The 26,450-nt window shown below is 37.6% G+C and overlaps 3 protein-coding genes across 10 annotated transcripts in view; 2 read left to right on the forward strand and 1 right to left on the reverse strand.

Annotated features, from left to right (window-relative positions):
- myo6b (myosin VIb) overlaps positions 1–1,781 on the forward strand; it is a 52,091-nt gene extending 50,310 nt beyond the window's left edge. Inside the window, exon 32 of the mRNA XM_079458811.1 lies at positions 37–1,781. Coding sequence (XP_079314937.1) covers positions 37–236 — 200 coding nt within the window. The 3' untranslated portion in view covers positions 237–1,781. The remainder of the gene's footprint in view (positions 1–36) is intronic.
- impg1b (interphotoreceptor matrix proteoglycan 1b) lies at positions 1,672–24,599 on the reverse strand. Of its 3 annotated transcripts, XM_079458812.1 has the most exons (18): positions 23,997–24,599; positions 19,069–19,284; positions 17,538–17,704; positions 17,377–17,405; positions 16,990–17,018; positions 16,861–16,904; positions 16,620–16,769; positions 15,824–15,882; positions 14,289–14,470; positions 13,883–14,209; positions 12,960–13,723; positions 12,477–12,557; positions 7,818–8,037; positions 7,473–7,683; positions 5,192–5,377; positions 4,892–5,075; positions 2,870–2,953; positions 1,672–2,437 (listed from the first exon to the last, which is right to left on the reverse strand). In XM_079458812.1, exons 1-18 carry the CDS (start codon positions 24,061–24,063, stop codon positions 2,357–2,359), a joined length of 3,081 nt encoding a protein of 1,026 aa, XP_079314938.1. In that variant the 5' UTR covers positions 24,064–24,599; the 3' UTR covers positions 1,672–2,356. The 3 variants fall into 3 exon arrangements, with proteins under 3 accessions (XP_079314938.1, XP_079314939.1, XP_079314940.1); XM_079458813.1 differs by lacking the exon at positions 12,477–12,557 and having other exon boundaries at positions 23,997–24,316; XM_079458814.1 differs by lacking the exons at positions 4,892–5,075; positions 12,477–12,557 and having other exon boundaries at positions 1,889–2,437; positions 23,997–24,316.
- Positions 6,022–26,450, forward strand: part of colec11 (collectin sub-family member 11) — a 50,983-nt gene continuing 30,554 nt past the window's right edge. For 3 of the 6 annotated variants that reach the window (XM_079458819.1, XM_079458817.1, XM_079458815.1), the window contains exon 1: positions 6,022–6,203. The gene's annotated coding sequence lies outside the window, so the exon portion shown is untranslated. The remainder of the gene's footprint in view (positions 6,204–26,450) is intronic. The other 3 variants (XM_079458821.1, XM_079458818.1, XM_079458816.1) reach the window with 1 other exon arrangement.

Consider the following 26,450-nt stretch of genomic DNA (forward strand, 5'->3'; position numbering starts at 1 on the left):
GCGTAGCGTGATGCCTTTTATCCTCTGCTGATCCAGGTAAGGATGACATGGAGATGTGCGAGCTGAGCCTGGAAGAAACCGGGCTCACGCGAAAACGCGGTGCGGAAATCCTCCCGCGTCAGTTCGAGGAGATATGGGAGCGCTGTGGCGGAATACAATATCTGAGAAGCGCCATCGAAAGCAAGCAAGCCCGACCCACCTACGCCACCGCCATGCTCCAGAACCTTCTCAAGTGAAGATCACACGTTTTCCCCTATCGATTCACACAATCTGTGCACATGTAGATGGTGCAGTAGCGGAGCTAAAATTAAAGGGTTTTTCATCTCTGTGGGTGTTTTCACTATAGACGCTTTTTAACCTACAGTACTGTGCCATTCTAGTGAAGGCCACTACTGTTCACTGTCTTGTTTGTTTCTAGTTTGTTATTCATTTTGCGGTGAACTTGAATAGCAGTTTTCATCTAAATCTGAGCCTTGTTTGCTCAGCGATGCCTTAAGATTGTCTACGATCTTATTTGACGGTTATTAGAACGGCACGTCCGTGTTAACCTGCACGTACAGTAAATCAAATTTTGTTCATGTTTTGCTGCTTATAAAGCATTTCTTAGTCTAGTTTCGATGCTAAGTCATAGACAGTTCACATTTAGTTATATTATTAGTAAAAGTGTGTACTTTTTATTTTAAAGTTTATGCTTTACGTTACGTGATAATAAGTAAAGCATTAGTGCGTTCAAAGCAATAGAGCTCGATTTGGTGGAGCATCATGACCCACCCAATATGGCATCCGATGGCATGAGCTTGGGCGGGGTTCAATGCTTGTTTGGCCAATGGTAGGTGGGGGAGAAAAATGTGGTTTTGATTGGGGTTAAAAAAGACACGCTCACCTATAAGCAAAAATTCATTCATGAGATCTGAATGGTCATTATTGCGGAGCAATATTTATTATAAAGTTAGTTAAAGTAACTATAGTCCAATCAGAGTTTATTAAAGAAGGGTAATGAGGAACATGCACTGGAATACATTACGTCGCCCTTTAGATCATAACTTTTTGTCTCACCTTTGTAAATGCAGTAATGGACATTGCGTCTCTTCCTAGAATAACATCATCCATAATTACCTTCACATATTTTTGATTATGAATTCCGTTTGAAGATTTCAAAGCAGCTTTGGTTCATAAAGGAACAGTCACCGCTGGCTTGGGCTTTCTCCGTACTTTTGTACTTGAATCATGATAACATGTTAAAGGGTTTACTCGTGTCAGTTCGGTGAAGCGATGATGAAACCTTTCTTAAAGATTTGCTGTGAATTCTGTGGCGTGTGGTAGATTTTGGTTTATTTACTCTTTTATTTTTACAGTTATTTATATACGAACTTAAGGGAAGGTTTAGTTTAAATGCGCTGGTGTTCTGGAGTCTGTCTTTATGCGGTTCTCTTGCTCCGTCTTGTCTTGTCTCATTTCGGTCATTACGTCCTAAAGACCAGAAATAATGGAAGCTGCAAACACGTTGGACAAACCAAATTGCCACATTTGATTAATTTGCAGTTATTATCCAGCCTTTGTTTATTCATATGCTGATGTTTTTCTCTATTTAAATCCTTTCTGACTGAACCAGTGTCAGCTCAAACTATCCCTTCATGAATATTATAATTGTTAATTATTTGGTTCTTTTCTGTCAGTTGATCTTTGGTGTGTTTGGGTTTATACTCTTTATTTTCTTTTGAACTGGAAACTGTTTCAGCAATCACTTTCCTAGACCAGAATAAACACAATCTATAGAAATGTGTTGTGTGTGCATTTCTCACATTCTTGCTTTAAACCACAGCTTAAGCTAAATGAACTTGAGCTAAATGCTTTCTAAACTTTCTCACAAATAATTTTACAAAGACATAAATCACAAGTATTTTAGTCTGTTATTGGTGATAAACATGTAAAGGTATGGGTTTTTTTTCTAAAAGGGAAGTAATATACAACAATCCTAGGCTTAACATACTGTTGAGTTGTGAATACATGAAATCATTAAAAAAATTATTTATAGAATACATTCATGTTTGGGGGGGGGGGCACTAGGCGGAGGCTAGAAGACATTAAAGAAAATACAATTATATTTAAGATACCACCAGTGTATCAGTTTGTAAAAACCTCATTGTGAGGGAACAAGGATACCTTTCACAAGGGTTCAGAACATCCAGACATATTACGATCATCAGTATTACAAGTGTCTCACACTTTTGCGCAGGAACAGTTAACAAACACTGACCTCAGTAATTCACTTAAGTTACAAAGTCTCCATTCCTGAACAAGCAAGTTCAATGAAGAACTTTGGTGCCACGTGTTGCTTAAAAACAGTGTCTGGACATCATAAAACAGTCACTTCGAAGCTTTCACTATCAGGACTTCTCAGAAGAAAGCAAGAAGGCCTGTTGGACATCCTCCACGTCTGTAACAGAACATCAAACAAAGAACATGATCATTCAGAAAACGAAAAAGTTTGAGAACAAAATCTTCCGGCACTCTCGCTGTATCCAGTAATGAAAACAGTCAGGGGTGAATGTGACTCATGTGTAATGCATTTGGGAGTGTGAGAAGAGGGGGCCTATCAAACAAAATCATGTAGAGACCAGGTCAGATGGCCTACAACCTTAAACAAATTGTATAAAATGCTAACTCAGAGCATCGCTTCAATGCAAGGGTCTGCGGCGGTGTCCTGTACACCAGTGTTTTGATGGCAAAGATTAATCATCTTGACAGGATAAATCAGGCTGTCTCGATTATTTACGTTTCTATCTGCTCGTCAAATTGGTTGTTTTTACCCCAGTAACTTTCACCAAAGTCACACATATCGCCTGCTGTCAGGAATTAGCCATCTTACCTCATTATGTGGTACACACTGATGGAAGTCAACCATTTCTGACACTAACTTTTCTGATCTTCTGCTGTAGAGTTGTCTGGGGATCTGGGAAAGGAATAAAAGACTACCATCAATCTTAACCAATTTTCTGTGACAACATGCCAAGCAAAGCAGAGACAATTTTGGCACTAAATGGCAATGCAGACTGTCAATACTTTGAAGAGAAAACATCTGTTGCGGGGAAAAAAGTTACTGATTATCATTCGTAATATCATTAGTTTGGGCAACTACAGATGCACTCGTCTATATGAGATGCAAAACCCATGCAGTCAGTTATTTCTAGTATGCTCATAGGAATATAATGCCTTTATGTTAGGACTTGAACGGAATAAATAAACAACAGCATATTTCTCTTTGTTGCATTATGTCAGTCATTTGTTTATTACTTGATAGAAAAAAAACTGTTTTACAAAACCAAACCTGATACAACTTTTTTTAACGTCAGAATAAAACGGGACTACTGTATACCAACCATTTATTTTGTACCCCTGAATATGACTTCTCAAACCCCTTAGATATTCTCAAAGGACACCTATGACTTGAAAATGTGTTTTTATTAAAAAACAACATTGTACAGTATTCTATTTTGAGTACAATTGGGAGAATACTGATGCATGGATTTTGCCGATGTGTTCTCGAGTCTTTATATTCCTGTGCACATATTGAACAAACCCAACAAAGAGCTGATTCACCAGAAGCATCTAATCTTCTGCTGAATTTACAGATTCGAGATAGTCTTGTTCATTGCAATGATACAGGTTATTGTATTGTTACTTCTAGAAATGTCTGTACATTTAATTTACAAAACCCATTAACCTAATTGTGTTTCATAAAAGGAATGCCTTCTATGCATACCAGCTGTTCAGTGCTGCCCCAAAATGTATTTGGACACTTATCCAAATGATATTTGTATGATTTTTATGATATTTTGATGGTATGATAACATTAGGCAAAACACGACCAGTTTCACCATGTTGAGATTATAGTTCTGAAAACAACGTTTTTTTACACACAATATACACTTTTTAAGAAACACATAGAATATTTAGAACACTAATAAACACGTCAGCAAAAAATAAGTTAATTCTTAAAACAAATGCTTTGGGGGGGTCTCGTGCTGCACACAGCCTGATAGACTCCTGCACTTTCCGTCATGTTCCGAGACGTTCTCATACCACAAGAGCAGTATTATCAGATGTATATATATATATATATCGGCAAATTATATGACAACACAGTCTCATGGCAATTTGTAACTATTTTACATAATGTATTTTACATTTCAATTGGTGGATACTATGAATCTGCTTTTGCCGCAGTGACAGATTAGGGTTGTGTTTAGGAGTGGACTTTCATTTCTTTTTTCTAATAATCATACATTTTGAATGACTGATATCATATGAAATCTCATTAAATGATCACTTTGAAAAAGAGTTACATTTTTGGTGACATTAGGTTTTGCTTGACCTTATACAAGAAATAACGTCCCAAGGTCATTTTTGGTGTATGCAACCAGTTCAAACAGTTGTGCCAGCAGAATAACTACAGGTGCAGTTCATCGCATTCATTATGGACGTGTTTCATGAACGTCTGACGACAAAAAATCTTCCTTTAAATACGTATATTTTAAATATCATATTTTATGATTTTAAAATGCTTTTAAATTAAAAAAAGTGCTTTAAAATGTTTTCATCATAACAAATGTCATTGGTTTCATATATTGTCATGTAATGCAAACATTTTAAAGTGTTCCTTAAGTGTCCAAATACTTTTTTGACCCACTGTATAACCTGGCTTGACTATGTTAGCATTACAAATATAACCACTCTTAAAACAGAAGAAAAGTTAGTCTGTATTCTCCATAAAATCCCCAAATATGACATAGACTTGGCGAGAAACAAATTGATGTTAGTACTGTACAGCGGATGACATTGATCTATTTGATTAGATTATTAGTATAATAATCTTGGCTGTACACTTTACCTCAATACTAAGCTGTATACTTTCAAGTGATCGAAATGTGCCTTGGCCTGAGTGATGTAAGGAGCCTGAGTCAGAGCTCATTGGACAGAGGATGCTCGACACATGTGTTAAGACCCCATCATCATTCTCAAAAACTGGATTTATTCTCATAGTATTGCCAATGGGGAATGGAGATTGTGAATGCCTATAACGCAAAGGAGATTAAGTCTTAACACCAGCGTGTTCAAAACAGCCCAAACCACTGCAAATCCAATTCTGTGAAGGAAAATCAAATTTTAAGAAATGGAAAGGACTTCTTACACGAGTGTCATGGTCTTTCTGGTCCGTATACATTTCTTGTTAATGAAAATCAAGAGGCCTATCACAGCACAAACCAATGAGAGGCTTCCCACCAGGCAGGCAACGAAAAGGAGGGGGTCAACTGGCGCTGACACCAGTTCGTTGCAGCGTTCTCCGTGGTAGTGCCAGAACTGACCCACGGGACATCTAAAAGTGGTTAAGAGAGAACATGTTAGAAGAAGCCCGTCTTTTAGCACCACTGTTGAATCTTTCAAGGTTCTAGTGGTATAAAAACCTGAAAGATTGGGACATTTTAAACATGTGAACTGGATCAGTCATGGAAATGTTAAAAAGGCCAAGGAAGAGTCACAAATAAACTATTGATTTTTTGTGTGTAATACATTTGTAAAGATGAAAAATAAAAAGGATTATGAATTTTGTTGTTTTTGTTTATTTAAATGATTGCGATCATTTAAATGCGACAATGTTTGTACGCGTTTATGTTGCGCGTGGTAGCCCCGCCCACACCAGCATATCATTAGGCCGCAGTCGCTCTCTTTATAAACAACTTAATAAGCAAATATGGGTCTTGGACGTTCTGTAATATTCATACTTGACAGAAATAATTACATTGTTTTGAAACACAAGGTAAGTGCATTTATTTCGCTCTCAAACTGTGAAATGCAAGGATGGGAGAGCTTGTGTTGCTTACTGTGGGCGAATAACGGAGGTTTGGCCTGCTCCCTTCTGAGGGAGGAGCACATGAAATGAGTCCCTAAACGGATGTACGTCAGTTTGCGTTTGAAACTCCCCCGTTGCAGGTATAGGCCCTTGTCACATGACGTCACGCCTCTTCCGTTCTACCGCGAAGCAGTGTATCGTTACTTCCGCTAGCGCCTTGCCGCCTTCATTATGGAGTAGACCAAGTCCTTTACACGGCTGCCACAAATACAGCTAGATGACAAGTCGCGTACGACAAGATCAAAATCTAAATAAAGGATACAAATTATTCAATGAAGGTCTACTTGTGAAGGTAAGTGTTTTGTTTTCTTTTTTCGCGTTAGCAAAGGTGCTAGGATAAGTACTCGAATACGTTCCGTCAGTCAATAACGTTACGAAATATTAACATCCCTGATACTGAACACGATTTTAATCTTACAGATGTCTCGACGACTTGTATTTTCAGTCGCTGTTGTTCAATTTTAGTGCGATAGCAAAACGGAAGTTGTGATACACTGCTTTGCAAAAAAGGCTAAAGTTGAATGACGACATTGTGAAAAGGGCCTATTACTGACTGGCCACCAAATGTAATCTAAACAACGCCGTTGCTTATGCTCTGCTGGGTTTTTATCAAAATAGTAGCCTATATCCTGTAAATATACACACTTATTAGGATCAAACTATGAAATATATTTACTACAAAAAAATGAACACTATGTACTTAACTAGCCTACACTACTTCCTGTTGTTACATATTAAACTGCTACTGAAATAATATTTCTTTTGTTGATGAGAAATGTATTTCAGTAGAGGTCAACAACAGTAGGCTACTTGGGCTGCTGACAAATGTAGCCTACGTGATGTTTTTTGGTCTTTAAAATAAAGCATATACTGTATCGTACTTCATACTCCGGCTACATTTCATAATTTTAAAAGCTTTATAGATATCTTTGCTCTCTGGAACAAAAAAGACGATATTTTGAAGATTGTGGGAAATCAAACAGTTCTGTGGCACTTTTGACTAGCACTGAAACTGTGGTAGTCATGGTGGCCAAGAACTAGTCGGTTACAAGCATTCTTCAAAACATATTTTTTCTTTCGATGTTAGTTAGTTGTAAATATGGATATTTCTCTAATACAAACGCATGGGTTCGCCTCAGAAGGCAGCTATTAAACCCATAAAGCCGTGGAGCAGTTTTTTGATCGATGGATGCACTTTTTGAAGCTTTAAAATCCTGTTCTAAAGTTTGGAAGAGCCAGGACGAATAGTAAATAGTGTTATAACTGCGACTGTCTCCGTTTGAAAAAATAACATCATATAAACTTGAGATGCCTTGAGGGTAAGTAAAAATGGGGTAATTTTAGTTTCTTCCCTGAACTATCCCTTTAATAAAGTTTATTTATTTATGTTTAGTTACATTTTTGTTTTGATATACTCAATAATTGTTGGCTTGTTGTTTTCTAAAGCGTCTTAAATTAGTTTTAGATCATAACATATGATGTAATAGACAAAATGCTGTAAGTCAAGCCATTGACTGAATTGGTGTAACACTGTGATAGATAGACTGTGATGTTAGCCTACCTGCAGGTAGCGCCATGTCCTGGTATGATTTCACACTGGCCTCCATTCAGACAGTATTCGAGTTGTAGATCACAGATGCTCATACAGGGAAGGCCGTCCGCCGTGCTGTAGCCCGGATCGCAGAGACACTCTGCCTCTGTGGTTAGCGTATTCACCACGCAGCGGGAGAACTCATTACACGCCATAAACTTACATGGATCGGCGTGATCCGCTGTCCAAGACAATGATCACTAATTGGTTTTAAATGGCCAGATAAAGACTTACAGTTTTAAAACAGGTGGAATGATCCCTTTACGTTAATGTGAATATCTAGTGTTTTTTTACTGTTTTAAACAGCATCCCTACCTGATTCCACATCCACTGACTGGGATTCAATTTCCATGTCCAGCCTCTTAGACGCGGCATCGCAAAAGTTCTCAAGCAAGCAGTGCACCCTCTCCGTAACGTTATGGGGAACAGGTCGGGTTAATTTCATTTTGCTGTTCACCACCACACTGCCATTCCTGAAGTTCAGGATCTCTAGCTCCTTAAATCCAGTCATGTTGGACTGCAGATATGGGAGGAGCTGTGGAAAAGTGGAGATATAAATCAAATGAGTGAGATTATGATTTTTCATTTCTGCCGACTGGTTGATTGTGGGTAAATGTGATGTGGCTTAGATGCGAAGCTTTCTGGGATTGTCAATTCTAAAGCAATTCGCATCGATAGATGAGTTCCGAGATGGGAAGATTTCAGCTGGTGTCGGTCTCTCATCCTATTTCAATATGCAAAACCTTTTTGACGCTCATTTCACTTTACACGAGGAGGGCCAGTAAGAGATAAAGACAGTTGTTCGGGAGAAATGGGGCGTAGCAGCTCAGTCATCCATCTTTGCTCAAGATTTCAAGAGCCTGATTGTACCAGTCGTGCGATTGAAGACTTGAGTGTGATGTATTTCTAGAGTCATCTGAGTTATTCAAATTCTGAGAATGTGACACGCATATAATTCAGCAATAGCTGATAATTTTCAAGTGCTTAGTGTTTTGGTGTTAAGTTTATTTAATTTATTAAATATTTAATTGATTATTTTTACATTTTCTGAAAAAAAACAAGAGTAGGTGATGATCGCTTGTGCAAATCTTGTTGCCACATTGCTTTGGTGTCGTAGGTTTGCCGTGGGAAAGGCTTCCACGGGCAGGAGGTTAGAACGCTGCCATGTCCCGGGGCCATTTTAGTCATTGCTAAAATATTATTTTCGTTTTAACATGCTGCTGTGAGTTTGCTGGAGTGCAATGGGTTCTAGATGTTATTTCTTTCATTTCAAGTGTAATTCGCTCAAAAAAGTTAAAGCATGCCTTTCCTCAACTCTGTTATTTGTATACTTTGTTATTTGTATCTTATACTAACACGGTTTTGGTCAAATTTCTAACCCTGAATTTAGCAATAGTATTGGCAAAGTTTGTAATAAATGTTCCCAAATTCCCAAATAAATATTTGCTTTATATAATGTGTGCGTGGCGTGTATATTTATATGTATTAATGCACACACAAACATGTATATATGACAAATATTTACATTAGAAAGTATGAAAGAATATTTAAATTTGATGTACATTACGTATAAATATAAATGTGAATAGATCATTTGCAAAAACAGATGTTATCATGTTTGATAATGTGTTCAATAAAAACATGAGTTTTGAAAAAAGCTAAGATATCTGTTTTTGCAAATGAACTCATCATACTTTACATTTCTTAAAATGTCTTAAATGTATTCATGTATGTTTGTAATTTAAATAAACACGCCACACACATGTATTAAATAAACACAAACATTCATTCTGAAATCGATTCGTTGGCATAAGAACAAAGTCAACAATGTATACAGTGATCTTAATAATTTTCCGCTTAACCACCTCAAGGTTAGATATAGGATGCCATATAGAATCTAGATATTTTTGGCGATTTTAACGATAACGATAATTAGACGATATCCATTAAAAATGTGTTTTTAAAAGTCTGAGTTACTTAATCACTGATGATAATAATGGGCACCATGTTGAATGAAAACAGTGCTTATTTATTTTCTTTAACATGTAAGTATTCAAGTAAAAACAATTCAAAGACATACAAAATACTAATTGAATAAGTGTAAGAACATCAAACTCTGAGTAAACATTCAGTTGTACACCTCTGCTGTAATGTAAATTGTACAGCATACAAGCAAGATGAAATTATAATATATGATAGAAGTTGGGGAGGGCAGTTGAGCTGAAATAATTTCGACTTGGCACTTTCCCTGCCTACTGAATCGGCAGCATTTATTTTGCTATCAACTTGGTGATAGCATTTGTAATGTCTTGTCACTGTTGCTTTTCTTATCGTAAGGCACATTTCCGCTAAACGACTCCGCTATGCATACAACAGCAATCACGTGACGCCCTGCTGCAGCCTCTGAATGTGTGGAGTTTTAATGCGTGTTTTGGAGGGTTTTTTCGGAGTAATTAAAATACTCGATAATGAGAATTTGCACATCGTTAACACAACAATCCCGATATTATCGTAGACGATATATATCGCCCACCCCTAAATCAAAGTATGAATAATTTAGACAAAAAGTGTATTTTTTTTGTAAATTAAACCAGTTATACTATAGCCTATACTGTGTAGGCTTGCTTGCCATAATGTCTTCTAAAAGTAAACAAGTCCATCTCTGTAAACCGGGAGGTAATCTGTATTAGCAGATAGAGCTGATCTGCCATTCAACATCAACCTCCCACCTTTCGCCCAAGTGCCAGGGCAGAGCAGGTGGGACTCTTTCCCACAGGACATGCTGTGACTCAGAGCTTAAGCCCAATCAATGTTACTGTCTAGCTGATTCCAGTGTCACGACCTTTCATTGCCACCGCGGGACAGAATGAAGCTAATATATATTGTGTGACACTCACACACAGATAAGAGAAAGCACTAAATACAATAGTGCAGAAAACGCCATTGTAGCAAATCTCACATTCTAGCACACAGGTCTGACAGTTACACTTGTATCTACTGGTTTATTTTGGGGTCTATTTCAGTTCTGTACTTTTTGATGATCATGACTGATGTGCTAACTTTGCATGAATGCAGATACTTTAGTCCTCCATGTTCAATCAAGAAGGTAGCTACACAAACCAGTAGAGACGGGAGAAAAATAAGGCTAAAATCAATGTAAATCTAGTAGAGAACTAAAATATTACAGCTGTCTCTACAAAAGCTCCCAAACCGTTGAATTATAAATGGGGAGTATTGAGGAGGAAAATCAATATTCGAAGAACAAAAATATCCATTGTGATGAAATTACTTTTTCAAACCCATTTATGAATCAATGAACTCATTTTATGGCAATGACGCTTACCAGAATTTTAGTGGTCTGTTTGAGAACCCAAAATGCAGCACAGTTGTTTATGACTTAAAACTCATGTGCAGTACTGGTTTGGGCAACCACTTATTCATTTAAATGTAGTTTTCGTTTATACTTTCATAAATTAAAAAAGCTAAAAGCATAGAACAGAACATTTAGATGTTTTAAATTGAACAAGAGTTTTTTTAACCATCTAAAACTGAAAGAAGAAAACTAATTTCTGTTTCACGGTGATCCATTAGTGGAGCAATTCTTTCAAATGCTACTACTGTATAAGGTAACTTCTAATTTAGATCAGTTTCGACTCACCACATTTAAAACACTTAAAACTGTCTATCCAGTTAGCTAGCCCGTATGCCAGCAGCTCAGAGACTGCATTCAGCCAGAACTGTATACAAACAAGCCAGATAATACAAAATAGAGTATTGCCTTTATTATAAATGATTTATTAAACTGTCAATTTCATATTCCAAAAATATGCTTTGTCTTCATTAACATAACCATCTAATAAATAACATTTTAACGTTAAAACTACGTTTATTACTGCAAGAAAAGACCAAATAATTAGTCCGCCATCCTAACCAACAATAGCTTTTATTTAAAGTGACTTTCAGTGCATTTGAGTTCCTATACATTTGATAAATTTATGTTCTTTCTAAGAATAAAATAGTTTAGCTAGAAACACACTTAATTTTTTGGAGTGCTCTGTGTACACGAAGTACATGAAGGTGTACATGTAATTCCTGTACAAATATTTATGAATGCACAACTTGAGCATATCCATGTACATATTTATCATAGAGATCTTGACGAAAATAAGGCAACAAAAGTTGAAACTAACAAAATTACTGTTTCATTTCAGATATGTAATTCTGTTTTTAATTTCACTTAAAATAAAATTCAAAATGAATTGCACCCTCTGTGCGAGTTATTTGCATGAAATGTCTGCTTTGCTTTAGCATCTCATTCACTAAAGGAATTATGCAAATTGAGGTCCATGCCCACAAATTCTGAGCTGAGCACAACTTGCACAAATGATGGATACTGATTTCGGAGTGCTAGATTGTGGAGGATGCAAGAGATTACAGTACCTTCATCTGCCATACTTCATGCTATCACTCCACACATGAATCGTATCTTTAAAATGTAAAAATCGATAGTGTGTGGGTCATGAATAAGATGCAGACTTATTAATTGATGTGAAATGCACAAAAATAGTACAGCTGTTAAGTGAATTCAAGCCGAGTGTTAAGTTTTGGCTAGTGTCTGTTAGAAACATTTTCAGCATTTATTTAATATGATTCTAAACTGTGATCATAATTTGTTACTATTTTACGAGGTGGCTAACTTGTATGAATTCGTATGATGTTATTTTTTCTAATTAATATCTTTTGTTTTTTCACCAGCTATGGTTAGGATTAGGGTTGGTGTTAGGGGGGGAGCTTCGATTACAATTTTGTACGAATTCATACGAATTTTCCACCTCGTTTAATTGATATGAAGTCCTTAGAGATCAGGTTGAATCAGTAGAAAGCTATTAAAAAGGATTACAGAATTTAGTGCCGAGATAAGTGCCAAGAACTTGCAATGAATTATTCCATTTTATGTTTGGGTTACAGATGTACCGGTATTGAGGCTAATGTCCTCTGTTCTCTCACAGTCTGTTGACTATAGGCCTCAGAGTCACTTGGTTGAGAGAATTGCCTCTAGTTGGAAGAAAAATAGCAGTTTTACAAGATATAATCTATATTACATTTTGAAATTGCCTTACAAGGTTCCATTTCAGGCTTAGATGTGGTTTTAAGTCTAAATTGAAAAGTAAGCTTCAGTGAAATAAGTCAGATAGACTCGCAAAACTATCCCAGCACAAAATGTGATTCATTTTTTTTCTCTGCCTCCCAAACCCCAGAGCTTTTTAGAAAAAACAATGTTTCTTTTTGAACAACACTGTTCTCACCAGTCCCCGAAGATAACAGATAGCAGTCTTTATCTGTTTAATTTTCCATGCATGAACAGCAATGAAAACAGCAAATGAAAGGCTAACTATAAAATGAGGATAAAAAGGCATGTAACAAAAGAAGGTCAAAGCCAAAAGTGTGTTTACCTACCAGTTCGAGAAACGTGTTCTCCAGCGATTTGTACTCGGGAGAGCTCTTGTTGAAAAGATCCTCTGAAAACATCATATTAGTCACACGTAAGCTAAAAAACACCACTAACTCTTTGGCCTGGTTAGAAGCCATCATTGAAGGAGTGGCAACATTGTCTGAGGATTGTGGGTATTCATCCAACTCTGAAGGGAACCCACTCGTCTCGTCGTCTTTATCCGGTTGTTCTACACCTTCTGGCATGTCTTTATAATTTTTTGTAGCAACTTTACGTTGGGCAGTTGAAGTGGGCCGAAGTTGCTGTTCCTCATCGCCCAGGAAATTTGCAGGGGTCACATGTGAAATGAGCCATTCAGTAGGCATTAGCCCTGAGGGAATTGCCTCGGGAAGAATTTGTTTAGGAGTGGTAAGACCTGGAGAAGGTTGTACATGTTCACTAAGGTCAGATGTAATGGGCGACTCCGGTGTAGTAGTGTGTGAAGGAAATCCTTTGGTAGGAGTCTCCGTAGGTTCAGTGTTGCCAGTTGTGTCGTTTTCTTGAAAGATAGCATCTTTAGGTCGATCAGTGGGGGTTAGGGATGCCATGAATGATGATGTTGTTTCTGCTGGAGACGCCTCTGGTGTCATATCAATATCCATTTCAGGCTGAGTTGAAGTAGATGATTTTGCCACTTCAAAAGAATCGAAGTCCACTGATGCACCTGTGGTAACAATTTCTTTTTCAGTCATCTTTAATAAGTAATCCACTCTGGTGCTTCTCTGAGGTCCTTGAATACAAAGAACAAGTTAGAGAAATGGTCTTTGAAAATGCATACAATTTAAAATTGCAATAAATTCTGTTTTAGTAAGCTGCCTTACTTTGAGGTCTTTGAAGCGGCTGCTTTTGTGCAGTGACTCACTATTCGCTGCAAATTTGAAAGATTTACCTTTTGTCCCTGAAGTGTCTTTAGTGATTAGACTTTGTTCCTTTGAATCCTCAAGGGAAGGACCGCTGATGAGCTCTGTGGCTTGCTGCTGTGTTGTTGCTGCCAATGTGGTCACATGGGACGATATATCCTTATCCTTACGATATATTCTTGCTGTTTTTTCGCCCAAGTTTGCTTGAGTCTTGCCAAGGCCTAGATCTCCAAAAGTGCTAGTAGTAGCAAAAGGTGTTTTAGTGTCTGTGGATTGTGTGATAATTTCCTCAGGTAAAATCTTTGAATCTGGTGTTCTGGATGTACTGTTCTTCTGTTCCTCTGCTGCTGGTGAGTCTGTGCAGATAAACCAGATTAGGTTGGATATTTGTAGTCCGCATAGAGACTTAATATCCATCGTATTGATTTTGTGTACCGGGTTTGAAAGTAAGGGAAAGCATGTCTACAGGTAGTGATGAGGCTTCAGTTAGGGCCTTGGTCACCATGCCCTTTAGGACCTCCCCCATGCCAGATTCATCAGCTGGGCCCGCATCCCCTGTGATCCTTCTGCCATCAGTCTCAAACACAACTGCATAGCGCACTGCTACACCCCCAGATCTGCCCAGTGTGATGAAAGGAATTATAAGAGCTGTCACATTGACATGATCACACTTACTTGATTGTCTGTCTTTAAGGGAACGGTTAACTCAAGTCTGTCATTTTTTTATCACATTCATTTGGCATGACTGAATAAAAAAATTTACACCGCTCTTTCCCCACACAACGACAGGTTAAAGCAACCATCTATGCACAAAATGCATACTGAGATTAATTAACATTTTTGTATAATTTACTTACCCTCGTGTCATTCCAAGACATTGTCTTTCTTCTTCAGAACACATAAGAAGGTACTTTAAAGAATGTTGGTAACCAAACAACTTTACCCCTGTTGATCCCTGAGACATTTCTCAAATTATCTTCTTTTATGTTCCAAAAAGGAACGAGTCATATTTTGAATGACATGAGGGTGAATAAATAATGACAGAAATTTTACTTTTGGGTGAACTTTTGGGTCAAAATGCTGTTGAATCAATGGGTCATTGAGTAGCACCAAAGTCCATTTACGGAAGTCGTGCCACTCGGTAGCTATGTTTGCGATGCCTCTAAGCTGCTATTTATGTCATAAGTCCTATCTGCTTGAATGGGGGAAGGAAGATAGTTCTAAAATTGCTGGCAAAAATTACAATTAAACAGCCTATTTCTGACCAATAATTAAACATGACAGGAACTGTATCATAACTTATAATTTGCAAATCTTAAATTTAGCCCCAAATCCCCTTTTGTCGAGGTTGCCTCATCTACTGCGCCAAGGCACAGGCTGGCAAGTGCCTCATGAGAGCCCCACCCCAGAGAATAGTCTGTCTTTATTGATGGACGGTTGGCTCCTTATACTGAAAGGCAGGACTCCCTTCGCTAGAGCTGCCATATTGACCGTTGCATTCCTTGCCATTCATTGTAACAGAAGTGGCGCAGCTTGTTAATATTCATATCTTATCAATATATTAATAAGCTATATTAATAGCTTGATCAGTCCAATCTGTGAACTGGATCCATGTGCTTAAAACTATTTTGTCAGCAACCAACAACTTGGGTTGGTTTTGAATAAAACGAAAATTTGTTTTTATTCTACAGAAAAGCATCCCAGTCTTGTATATTAACTAAATAATTCTCTTTTTTGTGGTAGTGTTTCTGTAATCATATTAATTTACACCAAGGTTTATCTATTAAAACCAAAGTAATAATTTTACAGTAATTATAACACAAAGGTTCTGAATGCAATTTGCCAAGAAATTCTTCAACTACTTACCCCAAAATGCCTCTGCAAGAGAGAATTACCCATCCAAAAACACAATTTTCAAGTTCAATAGACTGTATTATCTGAGTGAACCCACAGTTCCACCATCAACTCACCGAAATCCCAGCACTTGAATGTCTTTAAACCCTGGAAGCTTGTCCAAAACATGCAGCATCTGTAAAATGAACGTATTCAAAGAATATGAAAATATATGAATCCATAATGATAGAGATAAATCTACACACTGTATACAGTTAGGTCCATACATATTTGGACGGAAACACATGTTATTTTAGCTGTGTATCAAAGCGTATTCGAGTTCTGGAATTCTGGAGTTGATTCTACATGTGGTGTTTGCATTTGGAAGCTGTTGCTGTGAAACTGACCATAGTCAACTGTGATCTCAAACACCACATGTACAATCAACTCCAGACCTTTAACATGCTTCATTTATGAAGAAATGATTTAAGAAAAAGCCCGTACCTGTGAACAAAACAGCTTTTGATTCAACTGTCCAATTACTTTTGGTCCTTTGAAGAAGGGGGAGCTTCATATTAAAGAGCTGTAATTCCTAAAGCCTTCAGCTAATCTGGATGTGAATACACTCTAAATAAAACTGAGAAAGCATTTTAAGACAATATCCATTATAAAACTAACTCGAATACATTTTGATACACAGCTAAAAAAATGTGCTTCTGTCCAAATATTTATGGACCTAACTGTATAACCTCAGATTATGGATTATCAAAAATGCTGCCATGTTAGATATCTTGCCCTTGTTTGAAGTTGGTCATAGTTTTATAGTCTTTCTTTGGATTTTATTTGACCCTTTTAGCTACTTTCGGCTAGTTCACGTAGTATGAAAAACAGTATTAAACATTGTTATAATGGTTGTTAATCATATCACCTAACCTGCTTGTGGAGATTGTTAGTGAAGTCTTCATATTGAGGGCTCTTTCTATCACTCAGTACTGCGTCATTGGCAGGGTCTACTATAGTCACACTGAACTCTACAATGTGCTCAACCGGCTTCTGAGAGACAACATCTGGTGCTCCAGTTTCCTATCAGATCAGAGAATAGTCAATTTATTTGCTTCCAACTTCATCAGTATGTTAAGTGCATATTCTAAAAAGCACACGATAGTAGCCATACCCCGTCAGATTCTGTGATGAAAAGCTCCGCGGGACTCTTTAAACCTGACGTACGAGAAGTCATTAGTCAGTCAGTCACATTTTTATAAGATCAACCAATATTCTTTCTATTCGGGTGGTAAGGACTTACATTTCTCTCCCGGTGCAGGTGTGCGAGCCCTACAAATAATTGAAATGATGTTGAGAACCGATGAATCAATTCAGGATAAATGCAATAAAATGTCATTGTCCTCCAAAAGAGGGTTGACTGCATATAAGGCGGATATGTTCGTGTGGCTCTAACACCCAAGCGTAATATGTCTGGGCACAGATCTATCGTATTAAAGTGGATCAGGTCAGAGAGCAATGTTTAGCTAGGCCACCAAATATGAACAAACTTTGTTTTTAAAGTTCAGGCGTGAGAGATTTCCCAGTAGTCAGGTGACCTCATTCATTCTGGGGTTTAGGCCCTAAACGAACATAGTAAATACCATACCAGTGATACTAAAGAAAAGAAGCTCATCTTCTGGATTCTTACCTTTCCTGTTCAGCTTGAGCATTCACTCTCTGTAAATGATATAAACCTCTTTGAGAAGTTATGAAAATAAATACTGTATACTTATCATCAGTTTAATCATTATGGCACAGTATTGGCAAAGAAATGCAGTGTGATAGCAACACACTGATGCGTATACTCACACTGGCTACCATGTCAAGATGCTCCTGTGTGCTACTAAAATTCCGGGCCAAATCTTCCATGCAAACCGAGTCTCTTTGACAGGCGTACACCCACTGCTGGTACTCTGTGGTGTCAGGAACTCTATCGAGAAAGATCCGGAAAGCCTCCCACACAGCTTCTTGACAAACTGTTAAATATCATGAGAATTATTTACGGATGGTCAATACCCTGTTTAAATTAAAACTGAAATATGACCAGGAGCACAGAATATGAATAAAACATGTCAGGACGTTAGAAATGAATTGATTGCACTGCTATTTACATTTCATTAAGACTTCTCTGACAATAAAATATGATTCTACCCATAATATGACAACATTGTTATCTTTAACTCAGCCTCTTGTCATTTCAAACCTGTATATGACTTCCATTCCTCCGCAAACACAATAGAATATATTTTGAAGAATGTTGGTAGCCAAACAACGGCTGTACCCCTTGACTTCCATTGCTTTTGTGTCCATACAATCGAAGCGAATGGGTACCGACATTCTTCAAAATATCTTCCTCTGTGTTTTGCATTAGAAAGTCATACATGTTTAAACGTAAGATGCAAATATAAAAGGTTTTCACCATACGGGTAGGTCCGATGTTAATATTTGATGGTTTAAATACCTATGTAAAGTTTTAAAGCATTTTTCCCTGCGTTTAAAGTATAGTTTTCCATAGTCATGTAATCACATCCGTAACGGCCCATGTTACTCATAAATGGGCACATGGAGATTAAAATATAGTAACTATTTTGTGTTCTATAAGGAGTCATCCCTTCTCCATTTGTTGAGTATTTTTTGCTTCTGGTTTGTACATTTTAATTCAAAGTGTGTTGTCTCTTAAAAACCTGCATCCTTTTTTGTCACATCCATTATGCAAGGATATTTCTCTCAGATTTTTCTGATGTCTGGACCATATCATCAGTGGTTTAGTACAATATAAACAGATGGTTTGATATACATGTATGTGTAATAAATACATTCTCTGAGAATGTCTATTTCAAGTTCTAACAAAAAAATGTCATATCCATAACCCTGGAATTTCGCAATACACTACACCCAATTCTTTTTATTCATTACATTTTTTTTCTTAAGCATTTCTGCCAGTTGAAATGTACATAGGGTTAATATACCTACAGTGCATTTCAGATTTAAACATTATAAAGGTCAAAATTGCTGAACAAGCTGTGTGCTGAGGGTGTTCTTTTATTTTACCGTCTTTACCTCATTTACATTGATCCGTGGAAGCTTTACAGAAGAAAGGGATTTACTAAATAACTCGCAGAAAGAGAGAATTAAAGTGAAGCCTCTTTCTATTTAGACTTTTATCCATACTTGGTTCCTCACCATTTCTTTTGTTTCTTAGCTTGATCTTTCTTTTCTCAGAAGGCTACAAACAACTGGGGAAGTTAACTATGATTTATGAGGATCTTAGGTGTAGTAGCCAAATTAGGCGCTGATGCTCAGTGTTAAGTCCCTTGTGGTGTTTGTGATATTGTCCTACCTCTCAGTTTGTAGTAAGCTTTATGGCTGGTGATGACCTCCGCCATGCTTTCCTGTGGGCACAATTTCACCCCTGTACCATATGTCGCCGATCTCTTTGCTCGAAGAGCAAATGAAACTTTGGCGTCTCTCAGTTGTTTGTTTGCCCGTGGGGTGTCGAGGAAATGCCTGTACTTCACATTCCTGATCCCAAGAATCCAGTCGTCTGCATTGAGTTCTGCAAAAAGTAAAACAACGTTAAATGTGTTTAAAGTTAAATTCAAGTGCTTTTGCAGTGGACAGTTAAAGAGTGGATCATGCCAAACCATTTACCCTTAGTTACACTCAGTCAGAGACCACAGAAAGCCTTTTAAAGCAGTAATTAGTATTATGAATGAACATTTGATAGGATTAGCCTCCCGATGTGAACAGTAAGTTAAAACACCATTCATGCAGATGTTAAGCACATTCACCAGATAAGTTGGTAAAAGGTCAGCTTCGTATTTGTAACCTAATTATTTAATGTTTGTTTTTAACAGTCAAAGAGAGTCTTAAAATGCCTTAAAATAAAGACATTGTTAATGATTTCAGCAAATGTTGCCAAAGTAAGACCCTATGACTAAGATGGCACCTTAAAGTGGCCTATTTATAATTCCCGTTCACAAGATGGCATGTTATATAATGACTTGTGGCCAGAGTTAGTGGCGAGTTCACCAGCACCTCAGATCATTTAAGAGACTTACACCTGATGTTTAACTGGTACCAGTCTATTTACAGACTAAGATGTTTCAGACCGGAATAAAGATATAAGCTATGGTACAGTTCATGTCAGGTTTAATTGTTGGTCGGGAATATGCTATTCATTTACGTTTTTTGCTAGCAATTTCAGAAATATCGGTCTCCCCCATTCAAGTAGTTAGAACTGTTGTCTTGCTATGACTAAAATAGCTGCTCCGAAAAGTTGAGAACATGACTTCCTTTTATTTCACTCATATAACCACTGTACCATAAAACAGTAGACAGATTATTATTTGTCCCCTTCAAGAGCAGTCTGGGCCTTTTGTATGCCATTTGATAAGTAAAAAATTCATTTGTTTACAGAGCTGTTACATAAAGAAATTAGGGTAGTGAAAAGACAGGGGCTCCATTGAAATTAGCCAAATGTTTTGAAAATGGAGCATTGTGTGACCAGCTGGTAAACTTCAGAGAGCTTCTTAAAGCATTAAGCTCAGCTCAGCCTGGGGCTCCCTCAGACTTCAGTGTACCACACTACAACGCATAGATTATCATAAGATTAGTTTATAGACAAATTAACAATAGCAGTGTAAAGTACAGTGAAGGATAAGAGTGTTTCTTTGATGTTGAGTTCGTAACTGTAGAGCAGAAAAAGTATTTTCTGAATTATAAAAACAGTTTCCTTTTCTTAAAGGGATAGCTCACGCCAGGAAAATAATGCTGTCATCATTTACTTAACCTCGTTTGGTTCAAACTGTTGCTGCATCCCAATTCACATAATATCTGTCCTAAACAGTATTCAAAATATAATTTGTATTTCCCAAATCGTAGTATGTCTGCATCGCTGGCGGCAGTTTGTTTGTATCACTGCACTTGCACTTTTTAGTATCAGTCTATTTTATTATTGTTACTCATCACTTTGGTTGCTTGCTTATCCTGATATCTCAATAACCCTGTCCTGGTTTATTTGTTTGAAGATCTTAAACCAAAATTGATAGTTAACTAAACGCTGTTAGCATTGCATTAGCGTGCTAGCTTCCTTTCTGTTTGAATATCATCTTGCCTTGTTGTTGTCTTGTGTGCTAACTGTTTCTCTTTTATGACATCAAGCCTAGATTACTTTAATGCACTATTCGGTGGTTGCCCTGCAGGCTTATTGCAAACCTCCAACTGGTCCAAAATGCGGCAGCTCTAGTTCTAACACGTACAAAAAAGTATAAGCATATTAGCCCGGTTCTGTCTACCTTGCACTGGTTACCTATAAAGCACTGCATTAACTTTAAAATCTTGCTCATTGCCTATAAAGCCCTACGTGGTTTAGCTCCTCACTACTTGAATGAACTTCTCTTGTATTACGTCCGGTCAGTTGCTAATGCCTAGAATTTCTAAATCAAGTGCAGGCGGCAGATCCTTTTCCTATCTAGCGCCTAAACTTTGGAACAGTCTTACCCGCACTGTCCGGGAGGCAGACACACACTGTCAGTTTAAATCTAGACTAAAGACGCATCTTTTTAATCTTGCATACACCAGAAGTTTTAGGCTGCACTAGTTAGATCAACCAAACCAGTAACACTTCCAATAACAACTGATGTATTTGTTGCATCAAAGAGTGCAGTACAGTACTCTGCTCTCAGTCAGTCTTGTCTCATTTTACCAAGATCACCAGAGCACGCAGGACACAGTCCATGCCCAGACCTGACAAAAGCTGAGATGATCGAGCTGGATAAAGAAGGACACAGCAACTTTACACGTCTTCACTACAAAATTTCAGCTTCTCGAGCTTGTCCAGAGGCTGCAGCTTTTGCCAGAGGGGAACTGGAATCCCCTGCTTAGGCCTGATTTCCCTCTGAAGTTTTTTTCCTCCAAAGGAGTTTTGGGTTCTTCGCCTCTGTTTGCATACTGTTTTGCACTGTTTGCCTGGCCGGGGGATTGCTAGGATTGTAATGTTTTATTTAATTAACAATGCTTATAGGAATTTCTAATCTGTTTAATATTTGACCTGTGTTTCTCTCTCCTTATCTTGGGTGTGCGGTTCTAGGTGATGGCCCATGTGCGTGTGTCTGCGCGTTTGTCTGTGTGTGTTTGTGCGTGTTGTGTGGAGTGTTTTGTGTGTGGGTGTGTCTGAATCTGTGTCGGCGTCCGTCTTCTGTGTTTTCACCTTTTTTGTTTTGACTTGGATAATCTTATATGTTTTGCTTAAAGTCAATGTTTTGTACAGCTGCTTTGTAACAATGACAATTTCAAAAAGCGCTATATAGATAAAGTTTCTTGACTTGACTTGGTCTACTGGTAGAAATTCGAAGTGCAGAATGATGCACACTCTTAACGGCTATATTACCCAAAACCCACTGCGTGTAGGCAGAATTTAGTGTAACTATATAGAGTTAACATTACATATGAAACAATAAATGAATAAATATGGAAAGAAGAGCTGTATATTGATGTGTATGACATGATGGTCACAATGTTGTCAAGGGAACCACGGTCTCGGTGCATTCATATTGTTTTGCTACACACTTAACAAAAACACCACATTCTTAGTATAAGTAGGCGAATTGGGATGCAGCGTCTGTTTCAGAGTCAGAGAGAATGTTAGTGAATAGTGACTGGCCATTGTATTGCATCTTTTCCATACAATGAACTGGAACAGATGCTACAGTATGTTAATAAGACAACGAAGTAATACAAGCCACGTTCTCAAAACGACTAAAATATTTATTCTAGGCCACACTTTTTTTCCTGGTCCTAATAATCTGTCTTTTATCTAAATGCGTGGCCAAAAAAAGCATAAAGCTTTGTCATTTTTGTTCAAAATGGGCTTTAAAGGAGGGCTAGTAAATTTATTATTTTTGTTAAACTATTACGTAATTGTCCAGACATTATAAGTACAATTGCTGTGTACGATGAATGTGTAACCAGCATTGCTGGTCAAGCTATAAATGGTGGTATTCCCACCAGGTTTCATAACCAAGGTAAACCAACAAGCAACATGGCTGACTAAACTTATCATCTACAGAATGTTTTGCTGGTTATCAGTTTATAGACCACTTTGCAAGATGTAAACACTAGTCCAGAAGCACATCCAGGTTTTGTTTTCTTCTTTTTAAATCTTACATATATGATTCAATATTTGTTCAACATTTTGATTCAGTTGGTGGTTGTATCCTGTTCAAGCAGGTGTGAAAAACTGAGACGGAGAGTTCTAGACAAGCATTATTTACATTTTCCGAAGTGGTCTATAGCCTACCACCATGGACTAAATAACTGTGACACACTAACAAAATAAAATTTCTAACAAGAAAAATCGGTCATTCTGTAATGTAGATAACGGTCATTTAGCTTGATCATTCACTATAGACTCATGCCGATTACTGTATGGCTAATGATGTTCGATTTGTAACCGTTACGCAGTAGTTGTAATTGATCTAACTGCCACCTTGTCACATCACATTGGGCCTCCAGTCTAATTATTTTGATGAAACATTAAGGCACCTTGGCCCAGTGCCACATGTCACACAGTGCCACTATTAGCTTGAGATGTTTGTAATGGAAGACATTGAGCTGATCATTTGCAGAAGGTCTCAATGATCTCGTGTGTTTCGGGTCAGAGAGCATGTGACCACATCTGTACACAAGCCATAAACAAGTGAGCAGATCAAGAGCCAGTGGTACAGGAAATGTGACTTATTAGCACTGATAAACCAGGGTTTAGTTTCTGTTCTTTTGAGATGTGCGACAACGGTACTAATTGAGATGAGAGCGGCCCTGCAGCAAAACTACAAGCCAGAAAAGATTAGCGTCCCACACGGCCACAAACAGAATGCCTTTTGTTTCTCTCTCTAATGAATGGAGCCAGAGAACACTGTTGCCAAACAAGAGGAATTTGAAACTCACATGGCATACTAGTTTTTCTTTCCGAAATACCCAAAATCGAGGTGAATGTTTGAGTTTTTTGTTTGTTATTTATTATTAAAGTAGCACGTTTTGAGCTGGTTTTTTGTAAAATCTTGCGGTTTTATGTCTTGACAAATTTGAAATATTATAATAGTCCTTTGGATGCTAAATAGAACAGCATATTCACCCCTCTGGTGTTTTAGGACATAACATACAGTACAGTGCACTGACACGTATTACAGTACAAACGTTTTTGCAAGATAGCATATGAACGTCTCAACTAGATAGTATTTGACTGAACCCTTTGAAATACAGGCTTACCTTTGATTCTGCTGGCTTGCAGGGTAAACAAGACCAGAACGAACAGCGATCCTGTTTTCAGGGGCATGTTGCAGTGGATCACGTCCTTACCGATGTAAAGTTGCTCATTTGGAAAGAGAAGAGAGTCGTCCGCATTGATTTATCTCACATCCGGGCAAGAAAGTTAACTTCCAACGACTGTGTGTCCAGGCATCCATGGAAGGGACTGTGTATGGGACTGTATACTAAATTGGGGGATAATCCTGACAGGTTCTGCTTACAGATTGGGTCCCCAGGGACAGCGGGGGTATGTCCCTGAGACGGTGGGTAAACTCAAGTGTGCTGAAGTAGGTGGAAGATGCTCTTCGGCGTATTAGGGGAGGAGTGATAAGGTTAAAAATGCTGCCAGTTTTTTTTTATCTAATCTCTTTACCTCTTACTGACACTTAATCCCCGTAGGCCCACGTGGTCCACTATCCTCATCCTGTTAGTAGCCTTCTGGACCATCATCTGTTAGCAGGACACCTCCATGCTTAAGCCACAAGCTTAAATGCTCATTCTCTTTTTTCTGAGTTCGCCCCGTATCTTGATCTGACCCACTCAGTACACGTTTCTCAGCCCTCTGCCAGTTTAAGTGGCTGCCAAGCGGCAACACTGTATTCTACTTGCCCGTGTTAGGGACATCAGGCTCTGCCCTTTCTCTGATCATGGGGCCAGATCAGCACACTGAGTGTGTGTTGTCGTACCCTTGTGGTGCATAATGGTCCCTAGCTGTACCGTCAGAGCTGGGAAGAAGACTCACTGCCTGCTTATTAAATTTCACAGCCATAAATAAGTCTCCACAGCTCAAATGTAGACTTTCCACAACGCTGGATTGTACAGTACACGCTGAACTTCCAACTTGCAAGAGATAATGAGAACAGGCTCGTGGCCGTTTGTTACTAGTTGAAAACCCCAAGGAGATGCACACTTTAATTATTTTACCTATTAAGGTTTTCGAATAAAGCTGCTCATTTTGCAGGTGTTCCTAAAGGCATTTTTCCTCAATTACATCTAGAAGCGTGGCTTTAAATATTTATAAGGCTTAACTGCCATTTGGAAATAGAAATGTTGATCGTCATGATTGTCTTAAATGTCTTCAAAAAATTTAGTAAATGTATTAATAATGATAAATCCACAAACAAAGATGCTTTGAAACATTTATTATCATACTCTGAGAGCTGCTGGGTCAATTTCTACCCATGGCTGGGTAAATGTGGGGTTAAATATGAACATACGCTGGGGCATTGTAACCCAAGTATGTGTTGTCACAGTCTTTCTGAAACCTCTGATGTCCAAATTTGCTGTTTCTTGGGAAATTTTAAAAGCATTCTTCCTTTTAATTGATTAAATACTGTGTTGTTTTATTGGTTAGATTCTTGGAAAACCCAGTGACAAAAATACTAATAATAATGATTAATGACAAAAAAATGAGGCGATTCAGAAGGACAAGCAATACTTTTATTTTTTGTTGTGTGTCCAATTGTTACCCAGCCAGGGGTAGAAAACAACCCAGCATATTTTTATTTTGGTTGAGGTTTTGATGTATTTAAAAATATTACTTTAAACTATTTTATTTTGGTTACGATGCCATCTGTAAAATATGCAGTTACACCCTTTGCTAGAATTATTTAATAATAATACTATATTGCTATATATGCTATACTATGTATATAATTGATTTAGTTATATATGCATTACAGCTCAGAAGAATAGGAGACATCTTCAAATTTGTCTTGAATCAGCATTCCCACATGTATTGTGGTCATTCCAGTATCTTGAATTTCAACAAAAGCACACCCCAGAATTGACATCAATTCATCCAACAAGCAATTTGAAATCATGGTTATTCCATGAAATATTAATCTTTCTTTACTCTTCTAAAACGTTCTGTATGTAAAAACAGTGTGTAGTTTAATGAATATTAACTTGTTTTCTTGGTATTCAAGGTCGGAAAATATGTCTATAACAATTTTTTTTGCTCTTTTGGAGCGTTTTAAAAAAACAAACAAATTATATTTTTATTTGGAAATAGGTGGAAAATGTAAGTTCACAGATCTTTTTTTTGAGCTGTTTATAGCATGGTAGCAAATACCACATTATCACTTTAACTGCAGTAACTATGGCATTTCAGTTGAAACTATGGTTACCATTTTAGATTTCTCAGATCCTAGGTATTCTGTTTGCATCCTTACGAGGGACAGACTATAATCTGTGTGCAGTCATGTAGACCAAAATGTTGTTGTCATGGTTTCTGATATTCAAGGGCCATGCATAATTTGTGTTAATACCCCAAACCAGTTGTTCTCCTTTCTGCTCATAATGTGGATTTAGAGGGAAAATAATATCGACTGCACTCATCAGATTTGACGTTTAAAAAGTCTGCAGTCCAGTGGAAGGTCCGAGTTCTTTGATTCAAGTCTTGGCTGCTGTTCA

The sequence above is a fragment of the Barbatula barbatula genome, assembly GCF_947034865.1.
Source record: "Barbatula barbatula genome assembly, chromosome: 6".
NCBI classification, from domain to species: domain Eukaryota; kingdom Metazoa; phylum Chordata; class Actinopteri; order Cypriniformes; family Nemacheilidae; genus Barbatula; species Barbatula barbatula.

Excerpts from the sequence above, each read along its gene's own strand:
- impg1b (XM_079458812.1), bottom strand. The coding sequence starts at position 24,063 with ATGCCCCTGAAAACAGGATCGCTGTTCGTTCTGGTCTTGTTTACCCTG. Across the intron at positions 17,406-17,537 it reads ATCTTGACATGGTAGCCAGT|AGAGTGAATGCTCAAGCTGA; the intron begins GTGAGTATACGC and ends TATCATTTACAG. Across the intron at positions 16,905-16,989 it reads ACCTGCACCGGGAGAGAAAT|GTTTAAAGAGTCCCGCGGAG; the intron begins GTAAGTCCTTAC and ends CTCGTACGTCAG.